This window comes from Mytilinidion resinicola (assembly GCF_010093595.1).
Source record: "Mytilinidion resinicola strain CBS 304.34 unplaced genomic scaffold BDZ99scaffold_33, whole genome shotgun sequence".
NCBI classification, from domain to species: Eukaryota; Fungi; Ascomycota; class Dothideomycetes; order Mytilinidiales; family Mytilinidiaceae; genus Mytilinidion; species Mytilinidion resinicola.
In genome coordinates, this window is record NW_022985469.1 from 47,736 (window position 1) to 67,751 (window position 20,016).

Sequence of the window (20,016 nt, forward strand, 5' to 3'; positions counted from 1 at the left end):
CGCTTGGTGTCTGGCTAAGATCACAGCGACATCGTCCTTGATACTTTTCATATCATCTTTGATGTTGTTGATGCCATTTCTGATATCCTCAATGCGGTTGTTGTCCACGCTGAGTGATGTGCGACAGTCGCGGAACAGTGCGTGGAGCTTTAACGGTGATTTGTTGCGGCCTAGAGTGATAAATGTGAGGATGAAAGCAATCCGCTTTTGGTTTTAATATTTTCATCATTGGTTCCAGAAAGACACGCGAGAGATCCATAAGTTTCTCATGGCGACCAAATTGTCAAATTCGGTACAACGAGCTTCATAGAACATTGACCCGTTGTCAATATATTTGAAGAGAGCAATTGGGAAGCTACCGTTCTGTACTCCCGGACCGGGAAACACAAGCACTCTTCAACAAAACAGACATTCGAAAATAGTAATTGAGCATAGCTGGGCACTCAGGTTGCAGCACTACAACCTAGGATCAACAACTCATATGCCAGAAAGCTACTCTCCGAACATCAGCTGTAGAGAACCCAGCTGAAATCTCAGCTGTAGAGAACCGAGCTGAAGCCTCAGCTGTGCAGGGCTCATCTGAACTTACTAGCGCGCCACCCTGGGGGTGGCCCCCTTCCTTCCCCTAGTATATATACAACTAGCTAGACGTCTATAGAAATCAGAGTTCACATCAATTTCAACCTGAGTTGGGCAGACTTCGAACATCTAGAGTTCGAGATGCACCCATATTAACAGTCAGAAATTGTGATGCAACGGGTTGCATTTCCATTACTTGAACACCTTCGGACATGAACATTAGAAGCAAATGCCCGGCTCCTCGAGGTAAAGTGGCGGCCACGGGGGGTTACTTGCAGCTTCGATTTCGTGTACGAGCTTCCCGTTGGCAATGATGCAAGTATTTTTGATACGTGTAGACATGGGATTAGAAGCCTGGGAATGAAAAGGCGCAAGTTATCACAGAGGTGCTGTAGAGTTGTCTCGGACTTATCGGCGAAAGGCCTTCCAAGAGTTCCATATCCAAGTCCAAAGAGATTTGCAAGAATATCTTCCCTGGTCTCGAAGCGGATATGGATGGTCATGGTTCCTATAGTAACATTCCGATGTTTTGCCGTATGGTGTGGGCTGCTTACGATTCCTTCATTAAGGAACGAACGAAGGAAAAATAATGACAGTGTTGCTCAGCAAGCAGAAATGATCTTGCATAATCCGGGGTCCACAATCTATGTTTATATGGAGATCGTCGATATGGGTTGGTATTACTGGGAATGCTCTCCACTTAGGCATATGATATGACAAGTCCACTTCGTACTTCATACGCCGCTGGCGCTTCCTCCGTTCGATTGCTTCTTGTGTTTCGAAGTTTATCAGGCGATTTGCGAGAAGAAGAGGTCCTACAGCCGGGATCAATGGCTGGAATTTGGCGTGGCACGTTTTTCTCCAGGACGTTAGAATTGATTTGTTGGAATCCGTCATTGTTGAAAAGAGGGGATACGTGATGTCGGAGTCCAAAACGGCATCGTAAATCTCGTCTCGCAGCTCCCTTGAGAGATCGAAAATAGAAAGCATTGTCTTGGGATAGTCAATGGTTAATGGCCACAAAGGAAAGAGAGAACAGTAGAAGACGACGAAGAGAAGAGCTAGAATTTTGGAGTCGGTGCAGAATAAAGTCTGGTAGCGAGCAATAGGCAACGTCATTGACCTTGTCGAGACTTTCTGCCTGTACCATGGCGCTGACTCCCTGCAACTATAATCGGCAGTCTTACTAAGAGAAAAAGGGTACGTAACACGGGCGAGGTCGTGTATCATCCATGGCACGGAGGGACAGGGATAAAATTATGACAAATTATAGAGTGAAAATTTTGACGAGCTTGCAATTCAACCAATCAGGTCGATTAGCTCAGTTGGTTAGAGCGTGGTATGTGTTCACCTTACTTAACTGCTACTCAAGCATGGTACTAATACCTAATAGGTGCTAATATCATGTGTTAACGCCAAGGTCGCGGGTTCGACCCCCGTATTGACCAGAATCCCATTTTTTTGCTTCTTATTTCAGCTCCAGCATCGCTGAAGTATAACCATTGTAGGCGATGGGGATGGTTATGTTTTTGCTAGCTTGATTATTATAAGGCACGAAGATGAAGGGAAATAGTAACGCGAGAATACGCGAGAATACGCAAGCTGGTCTGTCGACTTTGATTGGCGATGAAGAGGATAAGGGAAGAGTGATGCGGAATTTCAAATATATTGAGAAGGAAAACTTGTGGAGGGCGAGCAGAGGACAGTGTCTCTTACTCCATCATCAAAGGGAATGCAAAGCGGTGGAACCATTAGCCGTCATGGCGCATGACAAGGTCCTGCCGCTACCTATTGCATTGAACATGGAGGCTGAGGTTGGATGCGCCAGGATTATGGTTCAGTGCCAGACTACGACAAGACTAATGAAACTGAGCGAGAGGTAACGTAAGAGATATGTAGATGTGGAGGCGGTCGTCTATCATCAAGGTCGTCACTGTCTATGGGTAGGGAGGGCACTGGAGTTAGATAATTCTAGAATAACACTTTTGACCGTATTCTACCACTTGTTAAAATAGCCACATCCGAGTCTCCGAAACTCAAACTTCAACATCATCAAAATGCATCTGTACATCTACGATACGACTGCGTTAGAGTACAGTTGAACTCCCAGCCACTATGCAGGATCCTGACCACGACCTCACCCGCCTGGCTTCAAATAAGCCCTCTTCGTCATCTCCAAGTCTGGTTCGCCAGAGATCGTCACATCGCCACCACACCACGACTTCAGATCCTTCAGGAGAACAGGACGTTATCCCCGAGCCTCCACCGGATCAATTGACTAAATACGATGTTGGCTGGCGACGGGTTGTGCGGAACTTCAGCCCATCTTGGTTCTCCGTTACCATGGGCACTGGCATTGTTTCTTTACTCTTCATCACGATACCGTTCCAAAGCGATTGGCTATACTGGATGTCCGTGGTATTCTTTGCATTAAATACACTATTATTTGCTTTAGCCTTCGTCATCTCAATCCTCCGATACACGCTGTATCCGGCAATCTGGACTGTCATGATTAACGACAGCACGAACTCGCTATTTCTCGGCACTATCCCTATGGGCTTCGCCACCTTGGTGGAAAGTTGGATTTTTCTCTGCATTCCATACTGGGGCCCTTGGGCAATCAAATTCGCGTGGGTGTGCTGGATGATAGACTGCATCGTCGCTGGAGCTGTCACGGTGTCGTTGACCTTCCTTCTCATATCGCAATCTCATCAACAGGCCCTAGATCGCATAACAGCTGCGCAGCTACTGCCTATAGCCGCTACTATCGTTGCTGCTGGCGCTGGTGCTGAGATAGCAGAGGTGCTCCCTAATCCCGACCATGCGCTGGGAACTCTTATCACGTCATATGTTATGTGGGGTATGGCTACCCCTCTAGCTATGACTGTCTTGGTCATCTATTACCAGCGGCTGGCACTTCACAAACTCCCTCCCCGCGAAATCGTGGTATCATCGTTTCTGCCGCTCGGTCCACTTGGCATGGGCGGCTACACGATAATGTATCTTGGAAAGGTCTCTCGGGAGGTCTTTCCTCAAGTCCACTTTTTCCACGACCTTGCTGTTGCTGGAGATATTGTCTACATCCTTGGCGTATTCTTGGCGCTTCTCATGTGGGGGTTTGGCCTCATCTGGTTCGCTTTCGCTCTGGCGTCAATCTACAAATCTCGCCCATTTCCTTTTAATATGGGATGGTGGGGGTTCACTTTCCCTCTCGGTGTCTATGCGGTCAGCACGATCGAGCTTGGAAATCAAATGCCAAGTCAATTCTTCAAAGTTCTTGGCACTATCCTCAGCGTTGCCGTGATTTTTCTTTGGATTGTAGTCGCTATTGGTACCGCTAGAGGCGCTTGGGACGGGAAACTCTTTCATGCACCATGTCTGGCAAATCTGAAGAAGGACGAAGGTGCTACAGTCACGCCTCCGGACAATGAAAAGGCGACTACGGCATGAAGGCCTCCCGAGGGAGAGTATATTTGTTCCCAGCGACTGCCTTTTGGGGTCAAAGAAAAGATGAATGATAATTTGCATGATACACTTTGAAGAGGGTCATCTAAGCGTCTACATAGTAAGCCAATGATCCCGCCTCATTGCTCTCCACGCATAGTTTCCTCGCAGTTAAAATTCTCCTCGCTTACAACCTGAAAAGTCAACGTCCCTTCGGAAATACATGTGAATGATCGACGGACTAAACTCCCCATCAGCGCGCGTGCCCGAGCCACCCTGGACAAATTCGACTTAGAGGTACCGGATCAGAGTTATATGGCACGTGAGCATATATCTCGCACATGGAAAAGGCCATTAAATGCAGGTCCCGGGGAAACACATCGCGGGGTCTCCCCACGGATCGAGTCAAGCTTATGACAATTTTCTCGGTATCAAACAACATCCCTAGCTATCTTCGGAATATTTTCCACTTCGACTAGCCGGGACTTCTTCGAGTACATAGACCGCCAGTACATGTGAAGCCGAAATAGAAAATCACAGCACGTATGGGAATGACGCCTCATTGACCAAGATTTTCCCGATATACTTAAGAGATGTACTGGTTCTCTTTCAAGCGTTGTGACAGGTCGGCCCATATTCTTGAATCTCTCGACATCACAGTCTTTTACGTGCAAGATAGTACTTCAAGCCTATAGAAAACCATGAAGCTCGCAACAATTACCCTCGCGGCTTCAGCTGCATCTCTCACATATACCCAGCTCCCGGGACCCGCATGCGCGGTAAGAAGTTCCCAATGTTTCAGTTCTTGCTCAATCTGATCTTCCTCTAGCTGGGCTGCTTCATCTCAGAGCTAAGCGACGACAGCTGCTCGAGTCTGCTAGACTTCGAATGCCACTGCAAAAAAGGCCAATCACTCATTGGCGGCATTGAACCCTGCGTAATAGACTCTTGCCCAAAGGCAGAAGATCTCCAAGGTGCGTGTCTCCGCCTCACAAAGATAGGTGTCGCCGCCGACTATACTTGCTGAAACAATACTAGGCGTCCTATCCACCGTCAACGCAGTCTGCAAACAATACGACGTCGTCCTCAGCATTACCCTGCCCGCATCTTTCTTCTCCCTCGCAGCCGGCGCGTCCACTGTCGCGCCAGTAACTGGCTTAGACGCAATGTCTGTCCTTGCAAGCGCCACTGACACTGTCTCCGCTTCCGCGGCTTCGTCCTTGCACTCTACCAGCTCGTCGGCTTCTTCGGCGACCAAGACAAGCGCTTCAGCTTCAAGCAATTCTGACCCATTTGGCTTCCTGTCGTCAATTGCGTCCGAAATTACGTCCGGCGCCTCTCGTACGCTTTCAATCAACACGACGCCTGTTAATACGGGTACTGCGGCGAATACTCTTGTAGCAGAACCAAGCACAACGGCTTCAGCTGGGTTTGCCCCACCGAGGGATGTTTCGGGGGGCCTCCTAGGGGCTATGGTTGCGCTCGCGGCGGCGATTCTTTAGGGGATGGGCATCATGGGAGTATCTTTGATGTAGTGCCTGCAAGTCCGCGGCTAATTCAGCCAATGAAATATTCCGTGGGGTGAATGATCAAAGATTATGCACAATAGACCACGTTCAGGTAGCTCCCGTCTACGTCCACTGCTCTCACCTCACGTGCTCTTCATGTGCCCGCCTACCAAATCCTTCTCGAGCCCCCTCACAACACTATATAAATCCTCAGGCCCTCAGCCTTACAGCTGTAGAGATCATCCACTGGCTTGTTCAAAACACACTGCTCTTGGCCTTTATACAAAATACTCCACTCGATCTTCTCCATGTTGCACCGCGTGTAACAGCCCTGATGTATGGTCAAACACGCATTGCGATTTTACCCATGGTGCACAGAGCATGGGTGGATCTCAGGTAATGAGTGGGCGTGGAGGATTAAACTGCAGGGCACCGACACACAATGGGGTGGGTGTGGGGGACTGGGTCTAACAAATGCAGATGAAAAGCACGATGGGCAAACTAGCACTACCGCGCGAGCTATGAGAGAAGTTGGGTTGGGATTACTATACTAAAGGTAATGATGATTGTTAACGTTAGACGAAGATGCTAATTGCTGGAAATATGTACAGTATGACTTGTCACTGCAAGTAGACGTACGCATTCGCAGAGCCCAAACGTGCGCTGCATCATCAGCTTTAAGAGGTAAAAGCAACCCCCTTTCATGAACAGAGGCGAAAGGAGCTATTTCCCTCTTCTGCTCTATCCCATCGCAGTTATACACGACGGCTGTTTATTCCTCCATCCCTTCTACTACATTAGGGAAGCGTGCGCAGATTTTGCCTCAGCCATACATGACGTTTGGGGTATCTAGATTTACTTTTCACCCCTAAAACCCTGAAGAAGAGCAGCTATAAGACGGTCCATGGCCTGCTTAAGTAGTGGGAGAATTAGTGACATCACGTACATTGACTGTGAGAACGTGGTACTAAGAGAGCTCACGTGCAGATTAGTAGGACGTACTGTAATAGCAGAGAAGGCTCTAGAATGTCTCTAAGAGTCCTAGTAGCCTCTAAATCGTCGCCTCCCTCCACCTATGCTACGCACAGTGTAAATCAGACGCGAATCTATCGACGATTGGCAAGTCCATGGCAGCATGCTACCATTCGTGGACCTCTAAAGCCCTAATAGGAATTAAGCCGGAACCATTTTAATTTACATACAGTCTTGCTCATTCTAAACAAGCCCCGCAGTCTGATTTCCACCACTTTATTAGAGATTCTGTAACCAGCTCCCTTCAGACCAGCTCTGCACCTTTCAGACTAGCTCCAGCCCTCTTTCAACCCGCCACGTCTACCCCTTTGATTTGCAGGCTACGTCAAAAGACTGCCAACCACCATACCCATTCGTTCCACCCTGAATATCACCCCTCTCGCCCTCTCACTCTACCACCGCCTTCACAATATTAAACCACCCTACACTCTACCACCCCCCCTCCACCCCAATCCTCAAAACCTGCGCCCCCACAACCACCGTCCCATTAATCGGATCCCCCAACGCACCTCCCGTCGTCACGTACAACACCCTCTCTCCCCCCTTCCCCACCTCCCCCTCCCGCCCCCACACCAACGCCGTCGGTTCCGCCACCTCCGTTGAATTAACACTCCCCGCCACCACCTCTACCTCCCCATCCTCCGCAATCCTCGCAATTCCATTCCCATTACTCACCGCCACCCACGCCGTCCCATCCCCCCCGAGCGCGAAATCATCGAAAAAATACGGCGCCGGATACGTAACAGTGACCCTCGCCTCCCCGGCCTGACTCCCATCCCTCCGCACCGGCACCTTCCCGAACGTGCGACACGCCGAGTTCGTGAAATACAGCGTCGATGTCGGGGCGTGGATGTGGAACCCGTTCAGCCCTTCCTTGGAGTCGCCGCACGGTTTGAACGCCTCCACCTCGAGAAGCGTCGACACAGCACCCGTAGCGAGCTCGATCCGCGTGATAGTGCCAAGGGTCGAGTCCGCGGCTAGCACGGCGGGGGAGGGGTAGGCATGGTAGACCAGCCCGTTGATGAACTGCGCGTCCGGGAGGGGGGCGAGGAGCTTGACCTGGGGAGTTTGTAGGGAACCGGTGGGCGGGAGCGTGATGGTGAAGATGGCAAAGGTGCCGGGGATAGCGCCGGCGCTGGTTAGGGAGTAGTTGCCTGCGACGACGGCGAAGGAGTTGGCGCTGGTTGCTGCGATGCCGAGGAGGGAGGCGTAGGGCCCGTTGTCCGCGAAGGAATGGAGGAGGGTAGGAGGGAGAGATGGGGCGGCGGGGTCGTAGAGAAGGAGGTCGGGGGTGCTCATGATGGTAATGAGGAGGGAGTTGGTGGAGGTGGTGGCGAGGTTTTCGGCCCAGACGCCCGGGGGGAATTGGTGGAGGAGGGAGACGGGGTAGGGAGAAGGGTCATGGTTGGATGGGGGGAGGGGGGTTGCGAGGGTTGGGGGGATGAAGGAGGTGAGGTAGAGAGGGGTGAATATTAGGAGGCCAGAGAGAACGGAAGCTGAGTACATTTTGAATTATTGGTTCCTGGAAATTCCCGGGGTGCGAGTGTACCGCCTACCTGGTCTACTTATAAGTATCGTATAACTACCAACTTGCAGGGACAGCTGACAAATGGCTCCATATTACCAATGCAAATTTTTGAGCACGAGAGAGAACATCGACACTCCAATAAGGAGCCAAGTCCCGCAATTTAGACTATCGTATTGTATTCATGACGTGCTGACCTCTTTATCGCCAATTGGAAGCTCTTTCGTTGCTTTTCACAATTCTTTCGAGTGCTAATCATTCGATCATGAGAGGCTGCGAACGCTGAAAGCTGCAGCACTAGGGATCAAGCACGGCAAACGTGTTGATGGGATAATTCGAGCTGCAAGCACTTAGCCATAGACTCATTTGAGTCCTAGTCTGACTTACCATGTGGAGATCTTTCATCCTTCAATCATGCCAAGCAGCTGAAGCGAAGGTAGGAAATCACACCACAAACCACAACTCACAACTTATTTCAAAGTCGCCGAAGTCAGTCCAGAATCACTCCCGATGTCATTCTCCACGTCTCAGCTATCAGGGCCGATACCAGCCTCATGAGTATATACCTCGAACTCTGCCCCCGAAGTCATGCGATGATTCGGTCTCCAAGCTGCCCAGCACCGCACCAGCCAATACCATAGACAAACCCGCTAACACCTCTTGCAGCCCGTAGGTCGCCTCCATTCCGTTCCATCAAAAAGAAAGCGGAAGAAAAATGAAGTGAAAAGAATCGAAAGAAAGACGCTCGCCGCCCCAAATGCAAATGACCGTAGGCTCGAGGGTCGTGACGAGTCGTAACACCGTGCCCTCGCCTGTCTTCCATAGCCATCTCATAAATTTGCTCGTGCTTCGCTTTCCTCCACCAATGACTAATGAACAGAACGCTGGACCAAAAAGAAATAGAAAAAAATTGCAAGGTATGAGATGCAAGATGCAGAAATCACGCTCTCATGCTTACCTCTTCACATAAGCACCAATTCGCCGCTGGCAATGAGCTCATCAATGACTTCCAACGTTGCATCTTCCGTCTCGTAGTTCGCTACGCCCTCTGCAAAACCCGGGACCGGTGTCGATGGCTGAATGATAGAGAGGGGCTGAGGTTCTGCTGCGTCTGTGGCTGTTTCCCCTGTTGCCGAAGGACTCGGCGAAGCACTCACAGCCGGAATGCTAAAATCCGCATTTCCTTCCAGGCTGGATTCCGAAGTCACTTCCAAAGAAGGGGCCGTGTCAGAAGTGCCACTAAAAGCCTCGATAGCCACCTCTCCCAACAAACCCTCCCAAAACTCCAATAAAGTTTCAGCAAGTTTATCCGCAACCTCGCGCTGCTCTTTCTCCCGCTCCAGCCGCTCTTTCATCTTGACTTCCTTGACGCGGGCGGCTTCGAGCTCTTCTTCGAGCACGCACTGTGCCCGGACTTCCGGCTTGTCGTTGCAGTGCGGACAGTAGTAGTGAACAGAGCAAAACGAGCAGGCGCATTCTGGATTAGCAGAGGCGCATGTCTAGACAGGAATTCGATACGTTAGCTAGGATTTCTATATTGAGACCCCATAATAAGGGCAAACAGATGATTAGACTGCGAACCTACACTGCAAACTAAGACCCGGCAGTCCTCACACTCTCTAATTAGCTCTTGGCATCTCGGCCGGTTGTCCCCCAAGTGTCTCGTCGCTGGGCAGTAATACGACCCACAGCCTTCCCATTGGACGGGATGTCGAGGATTACCCGGTCGAGGTATCATGTTTATTAAGGTAGAAGCGACCGGACGAGGGGAGTGTGGCCACGATGCTGCGCTACGGCTGCGGGAATTGGACGCACTCAAAGAACGTGGACGAGAGGGAAGAACCGGCACCGAAACATGAATTGTGAACGGAATGTCGTTGGGAATGTTTGACTGGTGAGAATTGGTGGATGTAGAGGCGGACATAGCTGGTGGAGCAGCTGGAGCGAGTGATATCGGGATTGGTGGCAGTATCTGGGATTGAGAAAGTGACCCCGAGACTACTGGCTCGATATCGATGTCAACAGCGTTTGTAGACAGAGCATCGCCAGAAGTGAAGCTTTCATTATCGTCAATCATTTCTTCGGCCTTGCTGGATGACGGGGCCGCAGATTTGAAAGGCGGGATTGTGAACTGGGGAAGCTCTTTATGATTCCGTACGTAGTCCCGCTCGATATGGAGATCCCGGTATCCACACTTTCGAATCTTGAGAGCCCTAAAATCGTGCTCCTTGCAAAGCGGACTCTTGCACGCTTTGCAAGAGACTTTCCATCGGAAAGATTGGTAGCACTCTTGGCAGAGTCCTCGCGGGCACGTCGACGCCTGCAAGTCGAGACTGTCCTGCCTGAGATACTCCATGATATCCAGGTCCTCGTTGAGGAGGTGCCCATAAAGCCCGCTCTGCTTCAAATCTCGGAGTGGGTCGAACGAACGGAGTTGGTAAGTGAAGTCCGGGTCCTCATACTTCTTGATGCGAGGGAGAGGTGCTGCTCGGATCTTGTCTGCGCCCTTGCCGGCGAGGCCAGGCCCCACAAAGGCGATGCCACCTCCGCCCGAGAATACGGGCTCCATGCAACACCAGTGCATGTTGAGTTTCGGAGGAGCTATTGGCACTGGACCAATTCCGTTGTTGATGTGATTCAGGATTCCGTCATCTGAATCCGAGTCATCGTCGCCGGCAGGCTCATGCATGAGATTTGGGGATCGGACCATGCCCGGTGCCCACCAAAACCTCTCCTTCGAAGGTGGCTCCTTGACATCATCCTTCAACGTCGATGACGAAGAAAATATGGAGGTCATCGGAGCAATAGTGCCTAGCATGATATTTGTATGTCGGGTCTTGGTCCGCTTCCTAGGGATCGGCCTATTGAATGCACAGCTGGCACAGAGCGTCTTGCGGCAGCCCATGCAGTGCATCCGCACGCTACACTGTTCGCATCGCTCGAATATGGGATCATGGCATCGGGAGCACTTCAAGTCGTCCACAAACAATTGGTGACTTCGCCGTAAGTGTGCGGGAACGTCCTTTCCTTCTTTTCCTGGGGGCCCCTTTTCAGGCCCTAGTGGCTCTCCGTCCTGGCCATCCTCGCTCAGTTCCCACAGTCTTCCATCCGAGTGTCCGATAGGGGCGCTTTCTTCAGTGGGTCCAATGCGGTTGCTGGATCTCCATAGCCTGTCGAAGGGAACCCAAACTTCGGTGTTCCCTGGCCCGCCTCGTCCGTTATGATAGTCCTTCCTCCTGAAGCATCTCCCAGCGGGTGTCGGGCACCAGGCAGTATCCGTCCATATTCCAAGCTTATGACATATCTCAATGAGTTGATGTGTAGGGTCCGAGTCCGAGTCTCTCCGGCCCAAAGAAGATGGAAGGTAGGGTCTCCGACGGTGGTGACGGCAGCGGTATGCATACAAGCTCTTCAAAGCCAGATCCCCTCTCTTGGCCCATGGCGAGTCCTTTTGGGCGTACGGCTCCAGGAACGGGACGATGTGGTATTTGATGGAGACGTTCTTGCAGCCCCGAACGGAGAGGTGCTGCAGCGTTTCGATGCGCGGTTGAAGTACTTTTGCGATTAGGGCCACTCCCGACACGGCGGTATTGCATAGGTCTAAATTACGTAGCCGGGTCCCAAAGGGCACCACGACTTCCGCCAGCAAGGCGTCGAGAGCATAAGTTTTCGACTGCCTCTCTCGGCCATCAGGTGTTTCGTTCCCCGGGGTTGTTATAGCCTGGTTCGGCGGCTGAGGTAGGCGAAAAGACAGTGTCTTCCATGCTAGCGGATATGATTGTAGGAACGCTCGGAGGTGAGGAGAGGTATGGTATAGGTTGAATATGGATGTTGTTGGGAGTTGTGAGAGCAACGACTCGAGGACGGGCGGGAAAGCGGTGACAACGGCCTCAAAGAGGCTGAGAGGCGCGTCCGGGCAAGTTTCCTCGCTGCTTGATGAGGATCTTGAAGGTATTGAGACCTTGGATGTGTATGCTCTGCTACCGGCGGGCAGCCCGAAAAGAGGTGAGGTGGTGAGCTGACCGGGCATGGTGTTGACACTTCCGTCTGGCTGTAGGCGAAGTTTCTTAGCAAGCTGCGGGCCCAGGAGGCAGTCTTCGCGGCGGAGGAGGGGCGGCAACATACAGAAGCGGCATGCAGAGAGGGGGGGAGAGAGAGGGACGGGAGACGCCAGTATATGGCAGCGCGGTGTTGGGTGCGTGTTGTTGAGGTTGTCGTGTGCCTGCCTGGAGTAAGGTGAGTCGGCCGATTAGAATAGAGCACGCTTGGCGTAACGTGCTCCAAAGAGAAATGCTCCTGTTCTCTCACTTCAGTATCATATTGTCAAGCGTTACAATAGGGCGCAGACAAGGCGAAAGACCAAACAGCGCGTGGCACTCAGTCGTCAGCGCGGCCGACGGATGGTGGTCGCGTTTCATTCACTACTTTCGTGATTTTGGGCATCCTCGCCTGGTCACCGCTCAGACCTATCATCGCCCACCACATACCCCCGAGCAATACCGCTTCTGCCTATCTCCACCGGAGCACCAGCCGTATCAGCACTCTCACCCTCCCCGGGAGCCTCAAAATCGCTTCCCAGCCCTTGCCACGTCCGCTGGGAGCGGAGATATTCAGCTCCAGGCGACACCACCCCACCAATCTTCGCAAGGTCCCCGTTGGCGCGCTTCACTAATGACTGCTTCGCCGACGCTGCCTCCCCTTGGCCCGTCTGCTTCTGATTAGTTGCATTCGATGCTCGCATAGGCCGAGAATGTGAGACATAATGGCCCATCCGTAGATCAAACTCTGGCGGCGCCGACTCCTCCTCTGAGTCAAAGTCCTCTGCCTCGACATCATCAGATCCCACTTTTTGTTCGCCATCGGAAGGTGCCTCTGGCTGGGCGGCCTTCTGCTCCAGAAGAGCTTGGAAGTCGCTGCTCCACTCGCCCGTCCATATCCTCTCCGTGTCACCCTTCAGAGCCAGACTGAGCTCAAACGGCGTGATAACAGGCTTCCAAAAGTCCTTGCTCTCCATCAGGCTACTCTCCCAGCAACCTATCACCACCCAGCCTCCAACTTCGCTGAAGTTCGCCACCTTGGCCGCGTTGACTTTCCCGACTACGAATGTATAGCTTTTCTTCCCAGCCGCCGCGATCTCCTGCTTGACGTGATCCAGCATGTGCATGTAATTCTTGACAGATAGCGTATTTATCAAGATTCCAAAGACTGATACTGTGCTCAGCGAGGTGAGGAGCGCGTACCTCCGTCGTAATGTCATCGCAGAGGAGGCAAGTAATGCTTTGGGAATCTCCCCACTGGCTCCATCGGTAGGGAATATGTGAATAGCACCGACTCGAGAGGATAATGTCAGGAGTAAAGAGGGGGGAGGCTCGGAGATGTGGAAGAGTTGGTATTCCCGCAGCGCGTCCTTTGATTCAACCACGTCAGCTGGAACGGCTCGATTTGGTAGAGGGGATGAAGGGTTGTGGACGATAGATGTCGTGAAGATTCCCGTGTATCCCTCGCCTCGTAGCTTTTCAGCAAGTCCTGGAATGTGGCTTGAGTACGGGATGTCTGCCATTAGTATAATCTTCTGTTCTCGCTCCAGGTATGTTTGTCTAAAAGTCTCGAGAACTGCGTCCAAGGACAGTGGTCTAGTCGTGAAAACGTAAATAACTGGAAGTCGAGCGGTTGGAGACAGACACGATCGCCCGTAGTGGACTACTACATCCGCGTCGACATGCTCTGCCGCGACCTCGTCTACACAGCACGCTCCGTACGAGGTATCTGCGAGGATGAAAAGCTTTTCGGCGACTTTATCCTTCCCAGATATCGTCGTGTCCGCCATTACTTGGGCAGCATCGTCCACACTATGTCCATTGATCGAAGGCTCTTCGGTATTCGATGTGGCTTTCCGTCTTTGCAGGCGGGAGTGCTTCAGGCCTTGCCTCAACGCCTCGAATACCCGCGGTGCATCTACAAGCATATGATCCGGGAACTGCAAAGCTATGCGCTTCCATCTCCTGGTGCGTATTTCAGCGACAGTCCGCGCTATCTCATAAGTGAGGGCAAGCTGCTCGTCGGAGAGCCTAGGAAGCGTTGAAACGTCTATTGGGGGTGTAGGATCTTCGAATATGTGCGTATCTGGTGTTGAAAGTACAGGGGCACCTGCAAGTGGTGATGCTGCCATGGCTTTTTGCAGGAGTTGAGATTTTGAAGGAGGGGAAAATACGAGACATGGATGAACATCGCCAAAACGCCAAGACCCAAGAAACGCCCACAAATACCTCGCTTCTCATTGGACCACCGCTTCTCCTTCGCAGTGACATCTCCTCTGCAATTTATCAGCATAATAGTAACAATGACAGCTTTCAGCCAGCTACTCACGGAGTCTGCTGGACCTATGTTCTGCATATACACAGTCACTGTTCTTCTTACCGTCTACGTCTTGACTTTGTGCTTCTATCGGCTTCATCTCAGCCCCGCCAGCGAAGTGCCACGTCCAATTTTAGCAAAGCTCACATAATGGTAAGACAAGAGGCTCGGCGGTTCATACACCTCGTTTTCTCTTCCTGTATTGTCGGATATCATCAAAATTCTCTCATCTGTTTGAGCAATCCTGTAAGCTTATGCCCAGGGGCGGGCCGCGCCGTCACCCTATGCATTTATGAGAAGAGAGGCCCGATAAGACCATCCCGCGTGCACAATCCTGCGTAAAAGAGTCTTTCTACTGTAAAGTAATATCAAGAGCAGCATCAGCTTACCACACAGATGAAGGTATGAATTCTACTACGACGTCACGTGTGGCCGGCAATACGTCCGGAAGATACGGGACACTCATGAGAAGTATGGCCCAATCGTACGCATCAATCCAGAGGAAGTCCACATTCAAGATGCGGAATACTACGATGAAATATACACGGGAGCAACGCGGAAACGCGACAAGTGGACTTTCTTCACCAACTCATCAGGCCTTCCCGAAGCCGCCTTTGGCACACCTGGTCGTGATATGCATCGCAGGCGAAGGGCGGCTATGAACTTCTATTTCTCGAAGTCCAAAATACGAAGCTTACAGCCACGGATTATGGAAGTGCTTGACAAGCTCATGGGCAGGTTCCGAGAATTTCAAGAGTCTAAGGAGCCGATGGTCATTTCATTGGCATATGCAGCACTAACTAATGGTACAAATGCTTCCCCTTGCATTTAGATCTCGTTCTGCCTTCTAGTCTTACGCTGTCAGACATTGCCATGGAGTACGCGTTCGGCCGCAGCGACCATCGTATGAACGCGCCCGATTTCGATCCCAGCTTCAAGATAGCCGGCGAAATAGGCGCCAAACTAGGTCACTTCATCAAACAGTTTCCCTGGATCTTGGCCTTGATGAAAGTTCTCCCAGACAAAGCGCACACGATTGCGTATCCGGAGATGGCAACGTATATCAAGCTCAACAAGATTCGTTTTTCATTCTTCCTTGATCATTGAAGTCACGTATCACTTCTAACACATACTCTTGCCGGTAACTAGGACATCATTAGCCACGTCTCCGAATCCAGTCCCACCGTAGCGACCCCAAATACGAGAACCAAACCATCATCTTTCACGAGATTCTCAACAGCGACCTCCCCGCACGCAAGAAAACACCCGCGCGCCTCTGGCAATACGGCCAGGTGACCGTCATTGCGGGCAGGCTCACCACAGCCGCTGCGCTCTCAGATATAACATTCTACCTCCTCTCACAGCCCATGCAGCTTCGAAAGCTCAAAGATAAGCTCACCCTCGCAGACCCCTCTCACCTCCCTACCCTTACAGCTCTTGAGCAACTCCCTTACCTCACTGCCGTCATCAAAGAACGCCTCCGCACCAGCAGCGGCATCAGCACCCGCCTCCAACGCATTGCCCACGAAACCTCGTCTACGCCGCTACATCCCCAATACCAAATCCAACAGCCAGCCGACGCAAAAACAATACATCCTCCGCCCCGGCATCCCCTTCTCCATGACCGGTCTCCTAATCCACCACTCGCCCACCTACTTCAAAGACCCAACGCAGTTCAGCCCCGAGCGGTGGATTGAGAACCCGGGGCTGGATCGATATTTCGTGCCCTTCTCGCGTGGAACACGGCAGTGTGTGGGCACTAATCTGGCGTATGCGGAGTCGTACCTTGCGCTGGCGACTGTGTTTAGGGTATACGGGAGTGGGGAGGTGAAGGTGGAGGGCGATAGAGGGTGGTTAGAGTTGCATAACACTAGTTTCGAGGATATTGAGATTGTAGGAGATGGGGTCACGCCGCTGTACCGGGAAGAGAGTAAAGGCGTGAGGGTTGTGGTGCGGGGATAGGCGAGTGACGCTTTTTTGAGGCGGGGGCTGGTGTATGTACAGCTGCTTCAAGTGCGCGCAGGAGTTTACTAAGTGTCCCAAAGCGATAACCTTACGTTTTTCTCGCATCTTTCAAAAGAGCGGCATATTGTACATTCCTTGGCCCAATTCGCGGCATTCTCTCATTTTTATTGCACCGCTGCGTCTCATGCAATCTATTGTGATTTTACGGCTTGAGTTTCTTTCTCCTGTCTTATGTCAGATTTTCGTGTTACATCTTTTTCCCACTCGAGGTTGCTGCCAGGATTGATTGGACGGATTAGTATATCTCCGGCAGAGACGCCCAAAACATTAAAGATCTATCCAATTCAGGCTAGGCAAGGGAATTCAAGTGCGAATTAGACGGATCAGGCGTTAAGATGGGCCTGGATTCATTGATCGGATCGTTCACACTGTGTTTCAACGGAACCGGGCGACAATTGGACCGCACAATCACGCCGCCAGGCAAGTAGAAAAAGCTTGAAAATTCTCTTTCCTGATTCAACTATCGAGGTATATTATACAGAGGTCGATTATTGATGAATCGTGCCTGCTGACGACGTAACACAGGTGCCATCTCAAGAGGAAACGTAACGGTATTGGGTCTCCGAAACTCAGCGTTGAGCAAACAATCACGGTGAGAGCGCATCCGACTCTCCGACTCCCAATTGGTAAGCAAGATCATGCTAACTATATCGTGCATTATCTTGCTATTATTCCTTTGATAGGTTAGCATGCCAAGTGGTGTAGTGTAGTGCCTCACTATAGGTGTCTATACACTATCTTACCACCGTCAAGCGAACCTCAAAATCCTCACGGAAATCTGGCAAGGCGTAAGACATGAACTTCGTCGTCATGAACGGTCTTCAAATTGACCGAGCTATCTTATAAGTAGATCTTATTCAACAAACAAGTATACAAACGAGGTGGACACATTTGGGACCCGCGTACTGTAGGATGGGCGAGAAGAGACTCCCTATACGGATCAACTTCCCAATTGGTAAGTATTCCGGCATTCGCCTTGAAGGATTGTATCGGGTTTTCGATCCACTAACGCTAATATATTGAGTTGGGCACACTTAGCTACAGTCTTTGTGAAGTGGCTCAATACACGTTGGAGAATAGGCAATGATAAGTCCTTGAACGTTTAGTATGATGTGTTCACTTCCGGAATTACCTACTAGGCCAAGCGGCCTCTAAAACTAATATCTCACTTAGATAGTTTCAAGGCGGGTAAGTGTACTCCGACTTGACCTTAAGAGGTCCCATCGCCTAATTTACGCAGGAAAACCTTACTTATTCTGCTATTCCAGGTGTTTGTATGCTCACAACGGTTAGTGTACCCTCACAAAGTATCTTTCGACTACACCGTTAGGAGCCTTTTGACCAGTGTGAACGCCAACCTGCGACTGGTCGAGGTGCCTCGAGTATTCTCGGCGAATCTGAACGACGCCAAAACCGGCTGCGTTCCACCAGAGTCGACCCTTCCCTACTCATTACACCCCCTCCGCTCCTCCCTGGTAAATCTTCCCCCCACACACACCTCTTCCGGGAAGCCCTACCTACACCCACCACTCTACCACATCAAACAATGGCTCCCCAACCTCACATCCGCTTGTGGGAAGACATCACGCCTCTCCCAAAGCCTCTCTGGGAGCCAACACTGCCTCGAGTTCTGGTCATCGGCGGCGGCGTCTCCGGCCTGGTCACCTCCTGGGTGCTCCTCGATGCCGGTTACCCCGTTACCATCCTCGCCAGCGAGTACGCCATCTTCACCGGATCGCGCCGCCTGACCTCTCAAATCGCCGGCGCTCTTTGGGAGTACCCACCCGCCGTCTGCGGTGCACACACCGACCCGATCTCCCTCCAGTCCTCGAAGCGATGGTGTATGGAATCCTACCATTGCTACTCTGCCCTCGCCGCATTTGACTCCGCCGCCACCGGTGTCTCCATGAAGACTTCTATCGCTTGCTTCCCGCACCCGATCGCCGAAGACCCAGTCCAGGTCGCGAAGGTAGCCGAGATGACTGCGACCGACATTCAAGACTTTCGCCGCGACAATGGCGCTCTCCAAAACGTCGGCGTCAACATGGACTTCCCCATCCATGAATGCTACTCGCATCTAGCACCAGTGATCGACACCGACCGTGCCATGGCTTGGCTCGCATCCCTCGTCAAGTCCAAGGGCGCCACAATGCTCATTGGAACCATCTCCGGCGACTTGATTCAGCAAGAGAAGGCCCTGCTCACCCGCTTCTCCGCCGCCGCCATCGTCAACGCCTCTGGTCTCGGCTCCAGAGGCCTTGGAACCGGTAGCACATGCTACCCCCTTCGCGGCGCCCTCCTCCGGGTCCGCAACGACGGCACCGACTTCCCCAAACTCACTGCCGCTCTCAGCATCTCCGCCGACTCGAGCGAGGACAACGAGATCGTGTTCTTGGTCCCGCGTGGCGAAGACACTCTCCTGCTCGGCGGCCTCGCCCAGCCGAACGAAGCGAGCTTGGACTTGACCCTCGACTCGCCGGTCATCAAGCGCATGCGGGAGCGGTGCGAGAAGTTCTTGCCAGTCTTGAAGAAGGCGAAGTTGGTGGAGGGGTACCCGCTTGCGCAGGGGCTGCGGCCGTTTCGCAAGGGCAACGTGAGGGTGGCGAGGCAGAGCCGAACCGTCCACAATTATGGACACGGGGGTAGTGGTTGGAGCTTGGCGTTTGGGTGTGCGTTAGACGTGAAGAGTTTGATTGGGGAGGTTGTCGGGATTGAAGGGGAACGCGTTATGTCGAAGCTGTGAGAGGGTGTTCTGGGAAGGATCTTCGGATTTCGAGTGTTGAGTAGGGGATGTCTGGTATAATGTCGAGCTGTCGTGGGTCACTGCGGATTTCTTTGGCACTGGGAGAAGTGTTTTAATAGAATGTAATTCAACGCTTTCAGCTGGCATGATAATACTGAGGCATACCACATAGTTCCCATCTCCATTGACCAGAGGAAGCATTTATTTTGGCATGATAGGACAGGAAACCTGAACTCCATTCAATTCATAGTGGAGGTCGACATAGAGAATAGCTCTCTCATACGTTAAAAACCTGCACATACTCGTCAGATATAGCAAACGACTGAGGGACAATAGTCAAGAATCCGAAAGATTGTGATCTAGACAAACTTCTGCCTATTCAATGGAATTGCCATTTCCATGTCTCATAAACAGTGCATGTGCGAGATTTTACTGTACAGCGTCAATCACGTGCGCCCCGCCCCCGCAAAGCTACTAAGATTACCTAAGCTCCCGGCACTAACGTTAACGTAATCCACAAGTTAGTGGCCCGCACAAGCTAGTGGCCCACCCAACTCAACACGCGACGCGTCGTCCAACAACCACCCCAATGGCAGCACCACAACAACAAGAAGCCATCTTTCAAGAAGGCAGAGTTATTCTAGGCGTTCAAGCCTACAAGACCGGCCAAATTACATCCTTCCGAGGCGTTGAGAAACTATACGATGTGCCCAGAAAGACGGTTACGCGTCGCGCCCGTGGTATTCCTCCACAACGCGGTGCTATCTCCAAAAATCGCCGTCTTACACCTGTACAAGAAGAGGTTC

At 51.7% G+C, this 20,016-nt stretch overlaps 7 protein-coding genes and 1 non-coding gene across 8 annotated transcripts; 5 read left to right on the forward strand and 3 right to left on the reverse strand.

The window, feature by feature from the left end:
* The first annotated feature begins 1,889 nt into the window (after positions 1 to 1,889).
* BDZ99DRAFT_t85 lies at positions 1,890 to 2,027 on the forward strand. Its single transcript has one exon. It is a non-coding gene; the product is annotated as a tRNA-OTHER (tRNA).
* A 614-nt stretch (positions 2,028 to 2,641) lies between these two features.
* BDZ99DRAFT_206710 (sulfite transporter Ssu2) lies at positions 2,642 to 4,282 on the forward strand. Its single transcript, XM_033713296.1, has 2 exons — positions 2,642 to 4,144; positions 4,226 to 4,282. Exon 1 carries the CDS (start codon positions 2,695 to 2,697, stop codon positions 4,027 to 4,029), a length of 1,335 nt encoding a protein of 444 aa, XP_033569178.1. The 5' UTR covers positions 2,642 to 2,694; the 3' UTR covers positions 4,030 to 4,144; positions 4,226 to 4,282.
* A 313-nt stretch (positions 4,283 to 4,595) lies between these two features.
* BDZ99DRAFT_206722 (uncharacterized protein) lies at positions 4,596 to 5,550 on the forward strand. The gene is made up of 3 exons (XM_033713297.1): positions 4,596 to 4,802; positions 4,853 to 4,997; positions 5,062 to 5,550. Exons 1-3 carry the CDS (start codon positions 4,725 to 4,727, stop codon positions 5,523 to 5,525), a joined length of 687 nt encoding a protein of 228 aa, XP_033569179.1. The 5' UTR covers positions 4,596 to 4,724; the 3' UTR covers positions 5,526 to 5,550.
* Positions 5,551 to 6,992: 1,442 nt separating this feature from the next.
* On the reverse strand, positions 6,993 to 8,069 carry BDZ99DRAFT_454955 (uncharacterized protein; the record flags this gene model as incomplete). Its single annotated transcript, XM_033718412.1, has 1 exon — positions 6,993 to 8,069. The coding sequence occupies one exon, from the start codon at positions 8,067 to 8,069 to the stop codon at positions 6,993 to 6,995; it is 1,077 nt and encodes a 358-aa protein (XP_033569180.1).
* A 981-nt stretch (positions 8,070 to 9,050) lies between these two features.
* On the reverse strand, positions 9,051 to 12,118 carry BDZ99DRAFT_401718 (uncharacterized protein; the record flags this gene model as incomplete). The annotated part of the gene is made up of 2 exons (XM_033716248.1): positions 9,051 to 9,587; positions 9,674 to 12,118. 2 exons carry the CDS (start codon positions 12,116 to 12,118, stop codon positions 9,051 to 9,053), a joined length of 2,982 nt encoding a protein of 993 aa, XP_033569181.1.
* Positions 12,119 to 12,445: 327 nt separating this feature from the next.
* On the reverse strand, positions 12,446 to 14,257 carry BDZ99DRAFT_512537 (diphthamide biosynthesis protein 2; the record flags this gene model as incomplete). The annotated part of the gene is made up of 2 exons (XM_033724640.1): positions 12,446 to 13,888; positions 13,919 to 14,257. 2 exons carry the CDS (start codon positions 14,255 to 14,257, stop codon positions 12,542 to 12,544), a joined length of 1,686 nt encoding a protein of 561 aa, XP_033569182.1. The 3' UTR covers positions 12,446 to 12,541.
* A 171-nt stretch (positions 14,258 to 14,428) lies between these two features.
* On the forward strand, positions 14,429 to 16,404 carry BDZ99DRAFT_492186 (cytochrome P450; the record flags this gene model as incomplete). The annotated part of the gene is made up of 6 exons (XM_033723151.1): positions 14,429 to 14,523; positions 14,845 to 15,012; positions 15,294 to 15,500; positions 15,552 to 15,555; positions 15,621 to 15,976; positions 16,014 to 16,404. 6 exons carry the CDS (start codon positions 14,429 to 14,431, stop codon positions 16,402 to 16,404), a joined length of 1,221 nt encoding a protein of 406 aa, XP_033569183.1.
* A 1,443-nt stretch (positions 16,405 to 17,847) lies between these two features.
* Positions 17,848 to 19,537, forward strand: BDZ99DRAFT_469002 (putative D-amino acid oxidase). Its single transcript, XM_033721398.1, has one exon. It carries the CDS (start codon positions 18,014 to 18,016, stop codon positions 19,208 to 19,210), a length of 1,197 nt encoding a protein of 398 aa, XP_033569184.1. The 5' UTR covers positions 17,848 to 18,013; the 3' UTR covers positions 19,211 to 19,537.
* Positions 19,538 to 20,016: the final 479 nt, after the last annotated feature.